This window comes from Myotis lucifugus, unplaced genomic scaffold (genome assembly GCF_000147115.1).
Source record: "Myotis lucifugus unplaced genomic scaffold, Myoluc2.0 scaffold_110, whole genome shotgun sequence".
Lineage (NCBI taxonomy): Eukaryota > Metazoa > Chordata > Mammalia > Chiroptera > Vespertilionidae > Myotis > Myotis lucifugus.
Genome location: NW_005871158.1, coordinates 2,029,305 through 2,043,482, shown reverse-complemented (window position 1 = coordinate 2,043,482; position 14,178 = coordinate 2,029,305). Strand labels below are relative to the sequence as shown.

General features: G+C 37.8%; 1 protein-coding gene across 1 annotated transcript in view; it reads left to right on the top strand.

The window, feature by feature from the left end:
• HFM1 (HFM1, ATP dependent DNA helicase homolog) overlaps positions 1-14,178 on the top strand; it is a 93,103-nt gene that overhangs the window by 49,894 nt on the left and 29,031 nt on the right. The window contains exons 23-29 of the mRNA XM_023757679.1: positions 1,660-1,757; positions 1,839-1,970; positions 4,905-4,990; positions 5,479-5,562; positions 5,690-5,847; positions 8,331-8,434; positions 9,597-9,743. Of these exons, the coding sequence (XP_023613447.1) occupies positions 1,660-1,757; positions 1,839-1,970; positions 4,905-4,990; positions 5,479-5,562; positions 5,690-5,847; positions 8,331-8,434; positions 9,597-9,743 (809 nt within the window). The remainder of the gene's footprint in view (positions 1-1,659; positions 1,758-1,838; positions 1,971-4,904; positions 4,991-5,478; positions 5,563-5,689; positions 5,848-8,330; positions 8,435-9,596; positions 9,744-14,178) is intronic.

The following is a 14,178-nucleotide window of genomic DNA, read 5'->3' as shown; positions in this document are numbered from 1 at the left end:
AACTCTGTTTTCCTTAACTTGTAGATGAAAACTTGTCTTATTACTGTTTTTAGTGGTCAAGTTTCCAATGTTTCACCACCAAGGGATTTTTCACACTTTTTGGATTAGATTCTGGGATCCATCAACCTCCTTCTCACTTATTTGTAAAAACAGGTTTGGGTTCAGGGTAGAGAAGCAGCAACCCCTTTTAGTTCACCACAGTTACTGGATCTGAAAGTTGGGTTTTTCTAAAAAAAACTTTTTATGTTCTTTGTTTTTTACAGGGTTTCTAACTTTTATTGAGTCAATTTTTGTTAATTTATATGTTTCTGAGATATCATTCATTTCATCTACCTTGCTAGTTTTTATGGCATAAAGTTTTGTTCTCTAATAAGTTAAAATGTTCCTCTAAATATATAATGTCTCCTTTCTAGTTTCTAATAGTATTTGTGTCCTTTTCTTTTTCATAAACAGATATGCAAGAGGTTTCTCTATTGTAATCTTTTTAAAATATATATATTTTTTATTGCTTTCAGAGAGGAAGGGAGAGGGAGAGAGAAATAGAAACATCAATGATGAGAGAGAATCATTGATTGGCTGCCTCTTGCACATCCCACACTGGGGATTGAGCCTGCAACCCAGGCTTGTGACCTGACCGGGAATCGGACCATGACCTCTGGTTCATAGATCAATGCTCAGCCACTGAGCCACCTCGGCTGGGCTATATTGTAATCTTTTTAAGTCATTTATTTTTAGGTATTGACTATGTTTAATAGTTCTATTCACTTTAGTTGTTTTTTTTAATCTTTGCTTTCTATTATTTTCTATTTCACTAATTTCTGATTTTGTCTTTATTTCTTCCTTCTGTCTTTTTCTTTTTGATTGTACATTTGCTCCATTTGTTTTGTTTTTCTTATTTTCTATAAAATATTTGACTACAAATTTTCTAGAAAATACCCCCCAAGAGAGAATACAAGAGAGTCTAATGATTTTAATTACATTCATAGAATTATTGTGTATCAATTTCTGGTTAGATAAGTAAACAGTAGAAATAAGTAGCAAAGAACCTGGGATAATAGCACAGTGGCTGGTAGCTCCTTTTTTCCTCTTTTACTACATAGCTCTCAAATTTTGAAGCCAAGCAGCTGCTGATTTCTAATAATTAACGAATATGATACTGACCTTCATATGTTGAACAGAGTAATCAGCACCTAAATTATGCTTGTTACTCATAGGCATTTAATAAATATTTGTTGATTATACAGTTTGTATTGTTTTTCTATAATACTTATATGTAATAAAACCCAAAGACAGAACTGTATTGAAGGAGAATATGACAAATAGTTTAGATGTGTTGAGGTTAAACAGTCTAAGTGACTGTGCCCTGTAAGCATTAGAAGTTTATCAATCTAGAGATAATGAAAGTCTTGAGAAGAAATGAGATTTTTGAGAGAAAGAGAGGTGAATAAAGAAGGGAAGGGAAGTGAGAACTGAACTTTTGGATATTGGGTAAAAGAAGTAAAAAATACTTGCAACAATAATGATATAAAATATAGATCATGTATTGTCACAGAAATCAAGTCAGAGAGGAATTTTAGGAAGAGATATTTCAGTCAATGATGTCAAATACTGTGAGATAATAATTTTTAAAAGTAAATAATGAATTTGTTTTCTCCCCAGTCTTATTCAGGCTCAGTTAGGATGCATTCCCATACAGGACTTTGCTTTGACACAAGATACCTCAAAGATTTTCAGAAGTGGCTCACGAATTACAAGATGTATGTTACAGGATTCTTGTATTTTCAATATTTTTTCAGTTAACTAGTGTACTAGATTTAATATTGGAAACTTTTTTTTAGGGTTGTCAGAGTTTGTGGCTCTTCAAGAAAAGAACTTTGCTGTACTATTGAACAGTTTGATTTTAGCTAAATGTTTTCGATGTAAACTTTGGGAAAACTCTCTGCATGTATCCAAACAGCTGGAAAAAATTGGTAGGTACTGAATATAGGCAGGCAGTTTGTCAATGTTTGCAATTTATTTTGCTGTTAGGAAAATTATTCTATGATGATTATAGACCAGTGATGGCGAACCTATGACACGCGTGTCAGAGGTGACATGCGAACTCATTTTTTGGGTTGATTTTTTCTTTGTTAAATGGCATTTAAATATATAAAATAAATATCAAAAATATAAGTCTTTGTTTTACTATGGTTGCAAATATCAAAAAATTTCTGTATGTGACATGGCACAAGAGTTAAGTTAGGGGTTTTCAAAATGCTGACACGCCGAGCTCAAAAGGTTCGCCATCACTGTTATAGACCTATAAAGGAAAACTATGTTTGTAGGCCTAAATGAGGTACTGTACTTTACTTGTCTTGAAAGTCTCATTTTTATTTACTCTGGCTTAAAGGATTCCATTTTAAATTAATTAGGAAACCCAAATGAAAACTATTTCTCTTACTTTTAAATTTGTTTTCAAATCAAAAGTGAAATTTTGTTTTAGTAACTAGGTAACTATGAGTTGCTCTCTCTTCCACTTTTATGACTATTTTGTTTTGATCTCAGTGACAAGGTAGAGAACTAGCAGTCTTGGCATTCCTAATTCATTATAGAAAATTATACCACTTACTTATATCTCAACTTTATTTTTTTCAATAACAGCATGATATTAGTACTAATCTTCTTAAAGATTCTGCAGACAAAAGATTATGCCTAACTATTTCCTGTCTGTTGGGATCTAGTTCAGGGTGTGAACTGAAAGACTCTAGAGGGGGACATTTACAAAGACCGGGATATGACTAAAACACTCTGGAGTTTTCCAGTTTGCTGCCATTGGCTTTGTGACCCTCCTCCTTCTTCGGTAGAACTCTAAAAAGAGAGTTGTTAGCCCATGACTGACAGTCTAGTTAGCTTTACAATTTTACTAGAGGCCCAGTGCACGAATTTGTGCATGGTGGGGTCCCTCGACCTGGCCAGTGATTGGGGCCAATTGGGACCATCTCGCCCAGTCCCAATTGGGGCTGATGGGGGCTGGCCTGCCGTGGGGGGGGGGAATGCATGAGGGCTCCAGGGTGTGTCCAGCCCTCTCGCCCAGTCCCGATCAGCCGGACCCCAGCAGCAAGCTAACCTACCAAAGTGTCTGCCCCCTGGTGGTCAGTGCACATCATAGCAACTGGTCGAGCCGTCTACCTAATGGTTGACCAATTGGTCGGACACTTAGCATATTATGCTTTTATTATATAGGATATGCATCTTGGGACATGAAAAAATCATGTAAGGGATTGTGTTATTATTCCTTATAACAAAAATCTCCTACTTTTTTATTTCCTTGAAATTTGAAATCAGTTGGTAGCAGAGAGCTGACTAGCTCTGGGAGCTGGGGTGAAGGTGGGGATTGGCTGGTGAAAGTTAGGTCCAATTCGAGGAGATATTCCTGATGAAAAGGGTCACCTTCCTACAGAAGTCCCGGCAAACCAAATGCCACACTCATCCCACAAAGACAAGAGTTCTGAATTGTGAAGGAGGTTCCATATAACAGTTAAGAAATAGCAATTTACAGAAAAAGTTGAAATTAGATTAAATGGTTACTAATAAAAGTTTCATTGTACTTGAAAAAGCCAGTCTTTCTGACCTTAGAATATTGTCAGTCTGAGTGTTGGTTGAATTCTGTATCTCCCTAATTGTCGAACTCTAACATTTTTCTACATTTAATCATAGAAAAGTGAATCAAGCAAAAAAGCAAATCTAAGCTCTTATAAGAGCATCAGGAAAGAAATAAAGAATACACATTGATTTTCAACAATGTTTATAAACTGAAAAATTAAAATTCAGAAGTTTTGAGGGAAAATGAAAATGAACATAAAGGAATTATGAATAGTAGTTGTGTCTTAAGTATAAGAAAAATTCCCATGAAAGAATAAAGATGTAAGGAAATAGGAGTGTCATACCATCATCAGTAATATATGTGCGTACACAGAGTGGTAATATTTTGGAATTTTATACTTCTGACAATATCTTCTATTTGGGGATTTGGTTAAATTCATTCATGAGTGTAATAATTTAAAATTTTAGTTTCTTAAGCAAAAAGAAAAGGTCCAAAGATGGAAGTGAACTTGATATATTTAAGGAACAAAATATATATTGTGGCTGGACAATATTCAGCAAGAGAAGGGTAGACAATTAGATGGGAGAGGTAGGCTGTGGTCAAGGCATACAGGCAAGGGAGTTTGGCTATAGTAAGGAAATTGTAATTTTATTCCAAATGCAATGGAAAGGTGTTGGAAATTTTAAGCAGAAGAGTAAAATTATCTTATTTAGGTACAGACAAGAGAGAACTCTAAGACAGAAATGCTCAGAATACCATAGTTTCATAAAGCAATATTCTCATCCCTGAATCATGTTGCCTTTTTCAAACACGAATATAATAATAGGTGTCTCTTGATACTTGCTTTATGGATGACATATGATAAAACTAAGGGCTAAGCCATCATGTGAACTGAAGAATTCCTTTCTTTTGTATAGTAAGCAAATGCATGTTTATTTCAGTTTGAAGAAAAGATATAAACAACTGAATAATGTCACTTCCCAACTAATTTAACTGAAAACATTTTTAAAAACTTTAAAAAATTAGCCCTAGCCAGTTTGGCACAGTGGATAGAGTATCGACCTGCAGACTGAAGGGTCCCAAATTCGATACCGGTCAAGGGCACATGCCCGACTTGCAGGCTTGATCCCCAGTAGGCGTTGTGCAGGATGCAGCCGATCAATGATACTCTCTCCCTCTCCTTTCCTCTCTGAAATCAATAAAAATATAAATCAGTTATTAGTCTGAATCTAACATTTTTACTAATGTAGTTAAATATTTAAATATATATTTTGTTTAAAATAGATTGTTTAAAAACTGCTATTTGATTAATTTTCCACAGGTATAACATTGTCAAATGCAATGGTTAATGCAGGTTTGACTTCCTTTAAAAAAATAGAAGAAACAGATGCAAGGGAACTTGAACTGGTATTTAACATTGACTTATTCCTAATATTACCTCTATTCTTAACGTGAATTCTAAAGCTTAACTTTTATATATTTATTTCAAGTAAAATGATTTTTCTTCTTATAGTCATAAGTATTTTAACGTAAGGTTTTAAGTAATAAGCATTACTAAAACTATTGACTAGCCCTGGCCGTTGTGCTCAGTGGTTAGAGTGTTGGCCCGGGCACCTAAGGGTTGAGGGTTTGATTCCCAGTCAGGGACAATGTGCCTGGGTTGCAGGTTTGATTCCAATCTCTCTCACATCGATGTTTCTTTCTCTCTTTTCTTCTCTCTCTCTCTTTCCCTCGTCCTCTTCCTCCCTCCCCTCCACTGTCTCCAAAATCAATGGGAAAAAATATCCTCAGTTGAGGATTAACAACAATAACAACAAAAATCTATTTGTTATATAAAGTATTTTACTAAAATAATTTTTAGTGTGGTCATAATATAATGATATAAATGTTTTTAGATTTTAAATAGGCATCCCCCTTTTGGAACTCAGATAAAAGAAACAGTGATGTATCTTCCAAAATATGAACTTGAAGTCGAACAGGTAAATATTTTGTTTTCTAGATATTTTGATTGTCTTATCAGGAATAATGCTACTCATAGCTGACTTGGAGCTGAGTATGAGTAGTAAGGCTGTTTTTAATATTTTTTATGCCTATCCTCTTTTAAAGATTGCAAGATACAGTGACATGATGGCGGAAATATTAGTGACCATTACATTAAGAAACTTTGAACAGCTACAAACTAAAAGAACAGCACCAGATTTTCACTATGTTACCTTAATCATAGGTGATACAGATAATCAACTGGTTTTTAAGCACAAAATTATGTAAGTGTAAAAATTTCTATTTCATTTTATTTCTAAGTCTATAGTATAAAAGAAAAATAATCCACTGAGTAGAAAAAGTAATACAATCATTGTAGGATTAATTAATTTACGTGTTTCTGATGCTATAATGGGGTAGTTTCTCTGTTTGTCTTTTAAAGAAGATATTAACATTGAGTCTGTTGTTTTAGATTATAATATTTGGTACTATAATGAACAAAGTTGGAAACAAGTGAACAGATAACCTTTAGGAGTATCTATAGTCCACTGTTGCTGAACTTTCTTATTTGTTGCTTTTCTTCAGTCATTCATGACCTTACTACTCACTTCAAAATATATCTTTTATTTCAACATTTAAATCTAACAAACTACTATAGCTCCATTATAGGATACAGCCAACCAGATCATATATATAAAGGAGGTACTTCCCTTATACCTAGTTCTTTAGCATGCCATTCTGTAATTTTCACTTGAGTTTTTTTTCTAATACTGCTCTTTTTTCCAAGATGTCATAAACAAACTCTAAGGATATCAATTATAGCTGTAGCTAATATTTTTGAGCAATTAGTAGGTTCCAGGTATTTAATTTTTTAATCATTGTAGGGGACAAGTGTTACTATTAATTACATTTTGTAGAAGAAATTGAGACCAAGAGAATTTAATTAGTTTGTTCAAGGACATATAGGTTCTTTAAAGTCTAGATTTGAACCCAAGCATTCTGACTCCAGAGCCTATGCTCCTAATCATATTATTGTATGTACTTATAAATTCAGGAATGGCAGTGACTCTGAAATCTCTTAATTGTTGCCAGTGTATAGAGCAGTGGTTCTCAACCTTCTGGCCCTTTAAATACAGTTCCTCATGTTGTGACCCAACCATAAAATTATTTTCATTGCTACTTCATAACTGTAATGTTGCTACTGTTATGAATCATAATGTAAATATCTGATATGCAGGATGGTCTTAGGTGACCCCTGTGAAAGGGTCGTTCGACCACCAAAGGGGTCGCAACAACAGGTTGAGAACCGCTGGTATAGAGAATACCTTCCTAAAATGTCCCATGCAAGGTTCCTAAAGAAACTGCAGTAACTGATAGGATATCCTTTTCACTGATAATTATGCTCCTGCAACTAGCCATGGCACACTTATAGAGAATATCCTATATAATAAAATGCTAATATGCAAATCGACCGAATGGCAGAACGACCGGTTGCTATGATGTGCACTGACCACCAAGGGGCAGATGCTCAGTGCAGGAGCTGCCCCCTGGTGGTCAGTGCACTCCCACAGGGGGAGTGCCACTCAGTCAGAGGCCGGGCTCACAGCAGCTGTGGTGGTGGGAGCCTCTCCCGCCTCCGTGGCAGCGCTAAGGATGTCTGGCTGACAGCTTAGGCCCACTCCCCACCTAAGCCATCAGTCGGACATCCCCCGAGGGCTCCTGGACTGCTAGAGGGCACAGGCCTGGCTGAGGGGAACCCCTCCCTGAGTGCATGAATTTTGTGCACCAGGCCTCTAGTATCATTATACAGATCTTTTTTTTTTTAAATATATTTCATTGATCTTTCACAGAGGAAGGGAGAGGAATAGAGAGTTAGAAAAATCGATGAGAGAGAAACATCAATCAGCTGCCCCCCGCACACGCCCCACTGGGTATGTGCCCGCAACCAAGGTACATGCCCCTGACAGGAATCGAACCTGGGACCCTTGCATCCGCAGGCCAACGCTCCATCCACTGAGCCAAACCGGCCAGGGCTCATTATACAAATCTTTATTCTCTCTGACAACAAAATCTAATGACAACCTTAATTATATGAGACTAAAATAAGTTCAGTCACAAAATTGGTTGTTGATTTGTTTGTGGTGTTATTAAATACAAACTATTTTAGATCAATCTTATACTATTGAAGTTCTCATAAAGTCATGTAATTTATGTATAGCTATTTTTACAGTGAGTGATTAAGGGATAAGCTCATGGGTTATTGATAGCAACTATATATCAGGTGGCCTGAAGTGAGTCAATGCAACTTGGAATCAGCTTTTGGGTCAATGTGTAGTTAAGAAAATTATGGTAATGGTAGTTCCACTGACATTCCAGTTCCTCTTCCAAGAATCTGGGGAAAGTAACTTTCAATACTGACTTCAGTTTACTACCAGATAGGATATATCTTAGGATCAATTAGCTCTTGAAGATTAACATATTATGCCGAAACCGGTTTGGCTCGGTGGATAGAGCGTCGGCCTGCGGACTGAAAGGTCCCAGGTTCAATTCCAGTCAAGGGCATGTACCTGGGTTGCGGGCACATCCCCAGTAGGAGATGTGCAGGAGGCAGCTGATCAATGTTTCTCTCTCATCGATGTTTCTAACTCTGTATCTCTCTCCCTTTCTCTCTGTAAAAAATCAATAAAATATTAAAAAAGATTAACATATTATTTTATTTAGTGTTCAGATTATTAATTAAGTGATACATTAAAGTACTCTTTTTCAGGGATTCTGTTTTGCTAAAAGCTGGAAATTGGACTAAAAAGATTGATGTGAAGAGAGCTCTTAAATCTGCAGAACTTAGCATAAATCTAATTAGTTCTGAATATGGTAAGTTCATTGAAGGAATGAAGACACTGCTGCTGCACTCACCAGCCATGACCCCGGCTTCTGGTTGAGTGGCACTCCCCCTGTGGGAGCACACTGACCACCAGGGGGCAGCTCCTGCATTGAGCATCTGCCTCCTGGTGGTCAGTGCGCGTCATAGCGACTGGTTGTTCTGTTGTAGGGCCAAAACTGGCTCTCTGACATCTCCCGAGGGGCCCCGGATTGTGAGAGGGCACAGACCAGGCCGAGGGACCCCACCGGTACACAATCGGGGCGGGGGAGGGACACGGGAGGTTAGCCATCTGGGAAGGGACTGCGGGAGAGCTCCAGAGTGTGTCAGCCTGTCTCGCTCAGTCATGATTGGCTGGACCCCAGCAGCAAGCTAACCTACCGGTCAGAGCATCTACCCCTTGTTAGTCAGTGCACATCATAACGACTCGTCGACCGGTCAACTGTCTGCCCCCTGGTGGTCAGTGCACATCATAGCGAGCGGTTGAGCGGCCTTAGTATATCTTTAGCATATTATGCTTTCATTGGTTGAATGGATGACCGGACACTTAGTATATTAGGCTTTTATTATCTACATATATGTAAAAGCCTAAGCAACCGTTGCAACCGAACAAACAACTGAACAGGCTGTGTGGGGCGACCAGACTGGCAGGGGGTTAGTGAGGGACAACCAAATGACTGAGCAGCAGGCTGCAAAGATGGCAGCACCCACAGCCCATAAGGAGGGAATATGCTAATTGACTTCCATGCCCTCAAAGATGACAGCACCCATAGCCACAAGATGGTGATGCCCAGTCTCCTCAGCCCTGCCAGGGCACCTGCCTCCAGAGTCCCCCAGTCCCCTCAGCCCCCCTGCTGCCCAGGGCCAGCCTGAGGCACAGGCAAGCTTTGGATGGCGGCTGCCCAGCTGCCCAGGGCCACCCGAGGCTCAGGTAACCAGGGCCGACTGAGCCTTGTGCTGCAGGCAGTGGCAGCAGCAGAGGTGTGATGAGTGCGTCACCTTCCCCTGATCGCCGGGTCGCCTTCCGCCCCTGAGGGATCCCGGACTGTGAGAGGGGGCAGGCGGGCTGAGGGACCCCCACTCCAGTGCATGAATTTTCATGTACCGGGCCTCTAGTATAGGATAATCACTTATATGCTTTTTTCCTTTTTCCAGTTGGACTTGATATTCAGCGAAAATTTACAGTCTTTTACTTAGGACCCAAGAAGCTTGGAAATCAAATAATTATACGAAAAAAATCAGTAACAGAGATTTCCCATTTTAAACATTCAGATAGGTCTACTGTAGCAGAACCCAATAAAGGTAAGTAGCTATATATATTCCTGTTTTGCATTAAAGCAAAGATATGGCTGCAGAGGAATATATGTGTAGATTAGTGATTGAGGGAGCAGGAATAGGAAAAAATGAGGAGCCACTACTAATAGTATGTGATTTCTTTTTGTGGTGATGACAATGTTTTGGAATTAAAGTAAGGTGGTGGTTGCACAACCTTGGGAATATATTAAAACAGACTGAATTGTATACTTATAGGGATGGGTTTTATGGTGTGAATTATATTTTAATTTAAAAATCAATTGCATTATTATATACCAGTCGAATAAAAGAGATAGAAATAATTTTAAAACTACCATTAAAAATTAAAATCAGAAATCTCAGATAGTAATACAGTAGCAAAAGATATTCAATATCACCACATGAAAACTAAAAATCATTACTATAATAAAATTAAGGAAAATATAATTAATTGAGTGATATACCACTTTAAGGATTAAAAGATTCAATATTATAAAGATGTCAGTTGTCTCCAAATTAATTTTTAGTTTCAGTGCAATCCCAATACCAGAAGTGTTTTTTTGTGAAACATCACACTGATTATAAAATTCATGCAAAAATTCAAAAGAATAGGAATAATCAAGATAAACTTGAAGAAGAAAATATAACTGCACAATTTAATTTACTAGATAGCAGGACCTGTTATTAAACAGTAGATATTAAGAGTGACAATATAGGCATAGGGTAGATACATTAATCAGTGGAATAGATTAGAGTCCAGAAATGGACCTACAGATGTAAAGTTACTGATTTATGACAAAATCAGTGTCTTGACCCTGACCTCAGACTCTACACAAAAGTTATTTACAAATATATAGTTGATTTAAAGTGAAAGGAAAACAATAAAGCCTTTAGAAATAAAAATAGATCTTCAAGACCTTGGAGTAGGTTGATTATATAAATAGGACACAAAAAGTGCTAATTATAAAAACATTTGATGAATTTGACCATGGTAAAATTAAGAACAAGACACTATCAAGAGAGGGAAAGGCAACCTCAGAGTGTCAGAAAAAATTGCACTACATATATCTTGTTATGGGCTGAATTGTGTCCTCCAAAAATTTGTATGTTGAAGTTCTAATCTCCAGTACCTCAGAATTTGACTTCATTTGAATATGGAGTCTGTAAAGAAGTAAGTAAGTTAAAATGAGGTAATTAGTTGGGCCCTAATCTAATATGACTGGTATCCTTTAAGAAGAGGAAATTAGGATACAAACATACACAGAGGGAAGACCATGTGAAGACATGGTTTTAAAATGGTTGGTGCACTCTGCTAGGGCTAAAAAATACTAAACCCTTTTTTTGTTGTTGTTGTTAATCCTCATCCAAGGATATTTTTCCCATTGATTTTTAAAGAGAGTGGAAAGGAGGGAGGGGGTGAGGTAGAGAAAGAAACATCAATGTGAGAGAGACACATTGATAGATTGCCTCCTGCATGTGCCCAACCAGGACTGGGGATCAAACCTGCAATCCAGATAATTGCCCTTGACGAGGAATCAAATCTACAACCCTTAGGTCCAAGATCTGATGCTCTAACCATTGAGCACACTAGCCAGGGCTGCTTTTCTTCCTTCCTTCCTTCCTTCCTTCCTTCCTTCCTTCCTTCCTTCCTTTCTTTCTTTTTAAATTCCTTATTAGTTAAGGTATTACAAATGTGTCCTCATCCCCCCCATGAACCCCCCCCCACACACACACACACACTCATGCTCTCACCCCCCCGTTGTCCATGTCCATTGGTTTGGCTTATATGCGTGCATACAAGTCCTTTGGTTAATCTCTTCCCCTTACCCCATCCCTCCCCTACTTTCCTTCTGGGGATTGATAGTCTGATTACTGTTTCTCTGTCTTTGGATCTGTCCCTGTTCATCAGTCTATGTTGTTCTCTATAATCCACAAATGAGTGAGATCATGTGGTATTTATCTTTCTCTGACTGGCTTATTTCACTTAGCATAATGCTCTCCAGTTCCATCCATGCAGTTGCAAAAGGCAAGAGTTCCTTCTTTTTTACCACAGCATAGTATTCCATTGTGTAGATGTACCACTGTTTTTGAATCCACTCATCTGCTGATGGGCACTTAGGCTGTTTCAAATCTTAGCTATGGTGAATTGTGCTGCTATGAACATAGGGGTGCATATATCCTTTCTGATTGGTGTTTCTCTTTTCTTGGGATATATTCCTAGAAGTGGGATCACTGGGTCAAATGGGAGTTCCATTTTTAGTTTTTTGAGGAAGCTCCATACTGTTCTCCATAGTGGCTGCACCAGTCTGCATTCCCACCAGCAGTGCAGAAGGGTTCCTTTTTCTCCACATCCTCTCCAACATGTGTTGTTTGTTGATTTGTTGATGATAGCCATCCTGACAGGTGTGAGATGATACCGCACTGTCGTTTTGATTTGCATCTCTTGTATAATTAGTGACTTTGAGCATGTTTTCATATGTCTTTCGGCCTTCTCTATGTCCTCTTTCGAAAAGTGTCTATCTAGGTCCGTTGCCCATTTTTTTATTGGATTGTTTATCTTCCTATTGTTAAGTTTCATGAGTTCCCTGTAAATGTTGGAGATTAAACCCTTATTGGTGATATCATTGGCAAATATGTTCTCCCATATAGTGGGTCTTCTTGTTGTTTTGTTGATGATTTCCTTTGCTGTGCAAACGCTTTTTATTTTGATGTAGTCCCATTTGTTTATTTTCTGTTTAGTTTCCATTTCCCTAGGAGCATTATCAGAGAAGAAATTCCTTTGGCATATGTTTGCAATTTCGCTGCCTGTGGATTCCTCTGGTATTTTTATGGTTTCCCGTCTTACATTTAAGTCCTTTATCCATTTTGAGTTTATTTTTGTGTATGGTGTGAGTTGGTGGTCTAGTTTCATCTTTTTGCATGTATCTGTCCAATTTTCCCAACACCATTTATTGAAGAGACTGTTTTGACTCCATTGTATGCTCTTGCCTCCTTTGTCGAATATTAATTGGGGATAGTGGTTTGGGTCAATTTCTGGGTTCTCTATTCTATTCCATTGATCTATATGTCTGTTCTTGTGCCAGTACCAAGCTGTTTTAAGAACAGTGGCTGCCCTGACCCGTTTGGCTCAGTGGATAAAGCGTCGGCCTGCGGACTGAGGGGTCCCGGGTTCAATTCCGGTCAAGGGCATGTACCTGGGTTGCGGGCACATCCCCAGTGGGGGATGTGCAGGAGGCAGCTGATCGATGTTTCTAGCTCTCTATCTCTGTCCCTTCCTCTCTGTAAAAAATCAATAAAATATATTTAAAAAAAAAAAAAAAAAGAACAGTGGCTTTGTAATACAGCTCGATATCTGGCATTGAGATCCCACCTACTTTGTTCTTCTTTCTCAGGATTGTTGCAGCTATTCGAGGTCATTTTTTATTCCAGATGAATTTTTGGAACATTCATTCTAGATCTGTGAAATATGCCGTTGGTAATTTAATGGGGATTGCATTGAATCGATAGATTGCTTTGGGTAGTATGGACATTTTGATGATGTTGATTCTAGAAATCCATGAACACGGTATGTTCTTCCATCTGTTTATGTCTTTCTCTATCTCTTTTGTCAGTGTCCTGTAGTTTTTCGCATATAAGTCTTTTACCTCTTTAGTTAAGTTTACTAGGTATCTTAATTTTTTTGGTGCGATGGTAAATGGGATTGCTTTTTAGTCTCACTTTCTGTAAGTTCACTATTGGTGTAAAGAAATGCCATAGATTTCTTGGCATTAATTTTGTATCCTGCTACATTGCCGAATTCATTTATTAAGTCTAATAATTTTTTGATGGAGTCTTTAGGGTTCTCTATGTACAGTATCATGTCATCTGCAAATAAGGACAGTTTTACTTCTTCTTTTCCAATTTGGATGCCTTTTATTTATTCTTCTTGTCTGATCTCAATGGCTAGTACTTCCAGTACTATGTTGAACAGGAGTGGTGAGAGGGGGCATCCCTGTTTTGTTCCTGTTCTTAGGGGGAATGGTTTTAATTTTTGCCCATTGATTATGATGTTGGCTGTGGGTTTGTCATATATGGCTTTTATTATATTGAGGTATAATCCCTCTATTCCTATCTTGCTGAGAGTTTTTATCAAGAAAGGGTGTTGGATTTTGTCAAATGCTTTTTCCACATCAATTGATATGACTATGTGGTTTTTTTCTCTCAGTTTGTTTATGTGATGTATTATGTTTATTGATTTGAAGATATTGTACCATCCTTGCATCCCTGGGATAAATCCTACTTGGTCATGGTGTATGATCTTTCTGATATACTGCTGGATCCAATTTGCTAGGATTTTGTTGAGGATTTTGGCATCTATGTTCATGAGGGATATTGGCCTGTAATTCTTTTTCATTGTGTTGTCTTTATCTGGTTTTGGTGTTAGGGTGATGCTGGCTTCATAGAA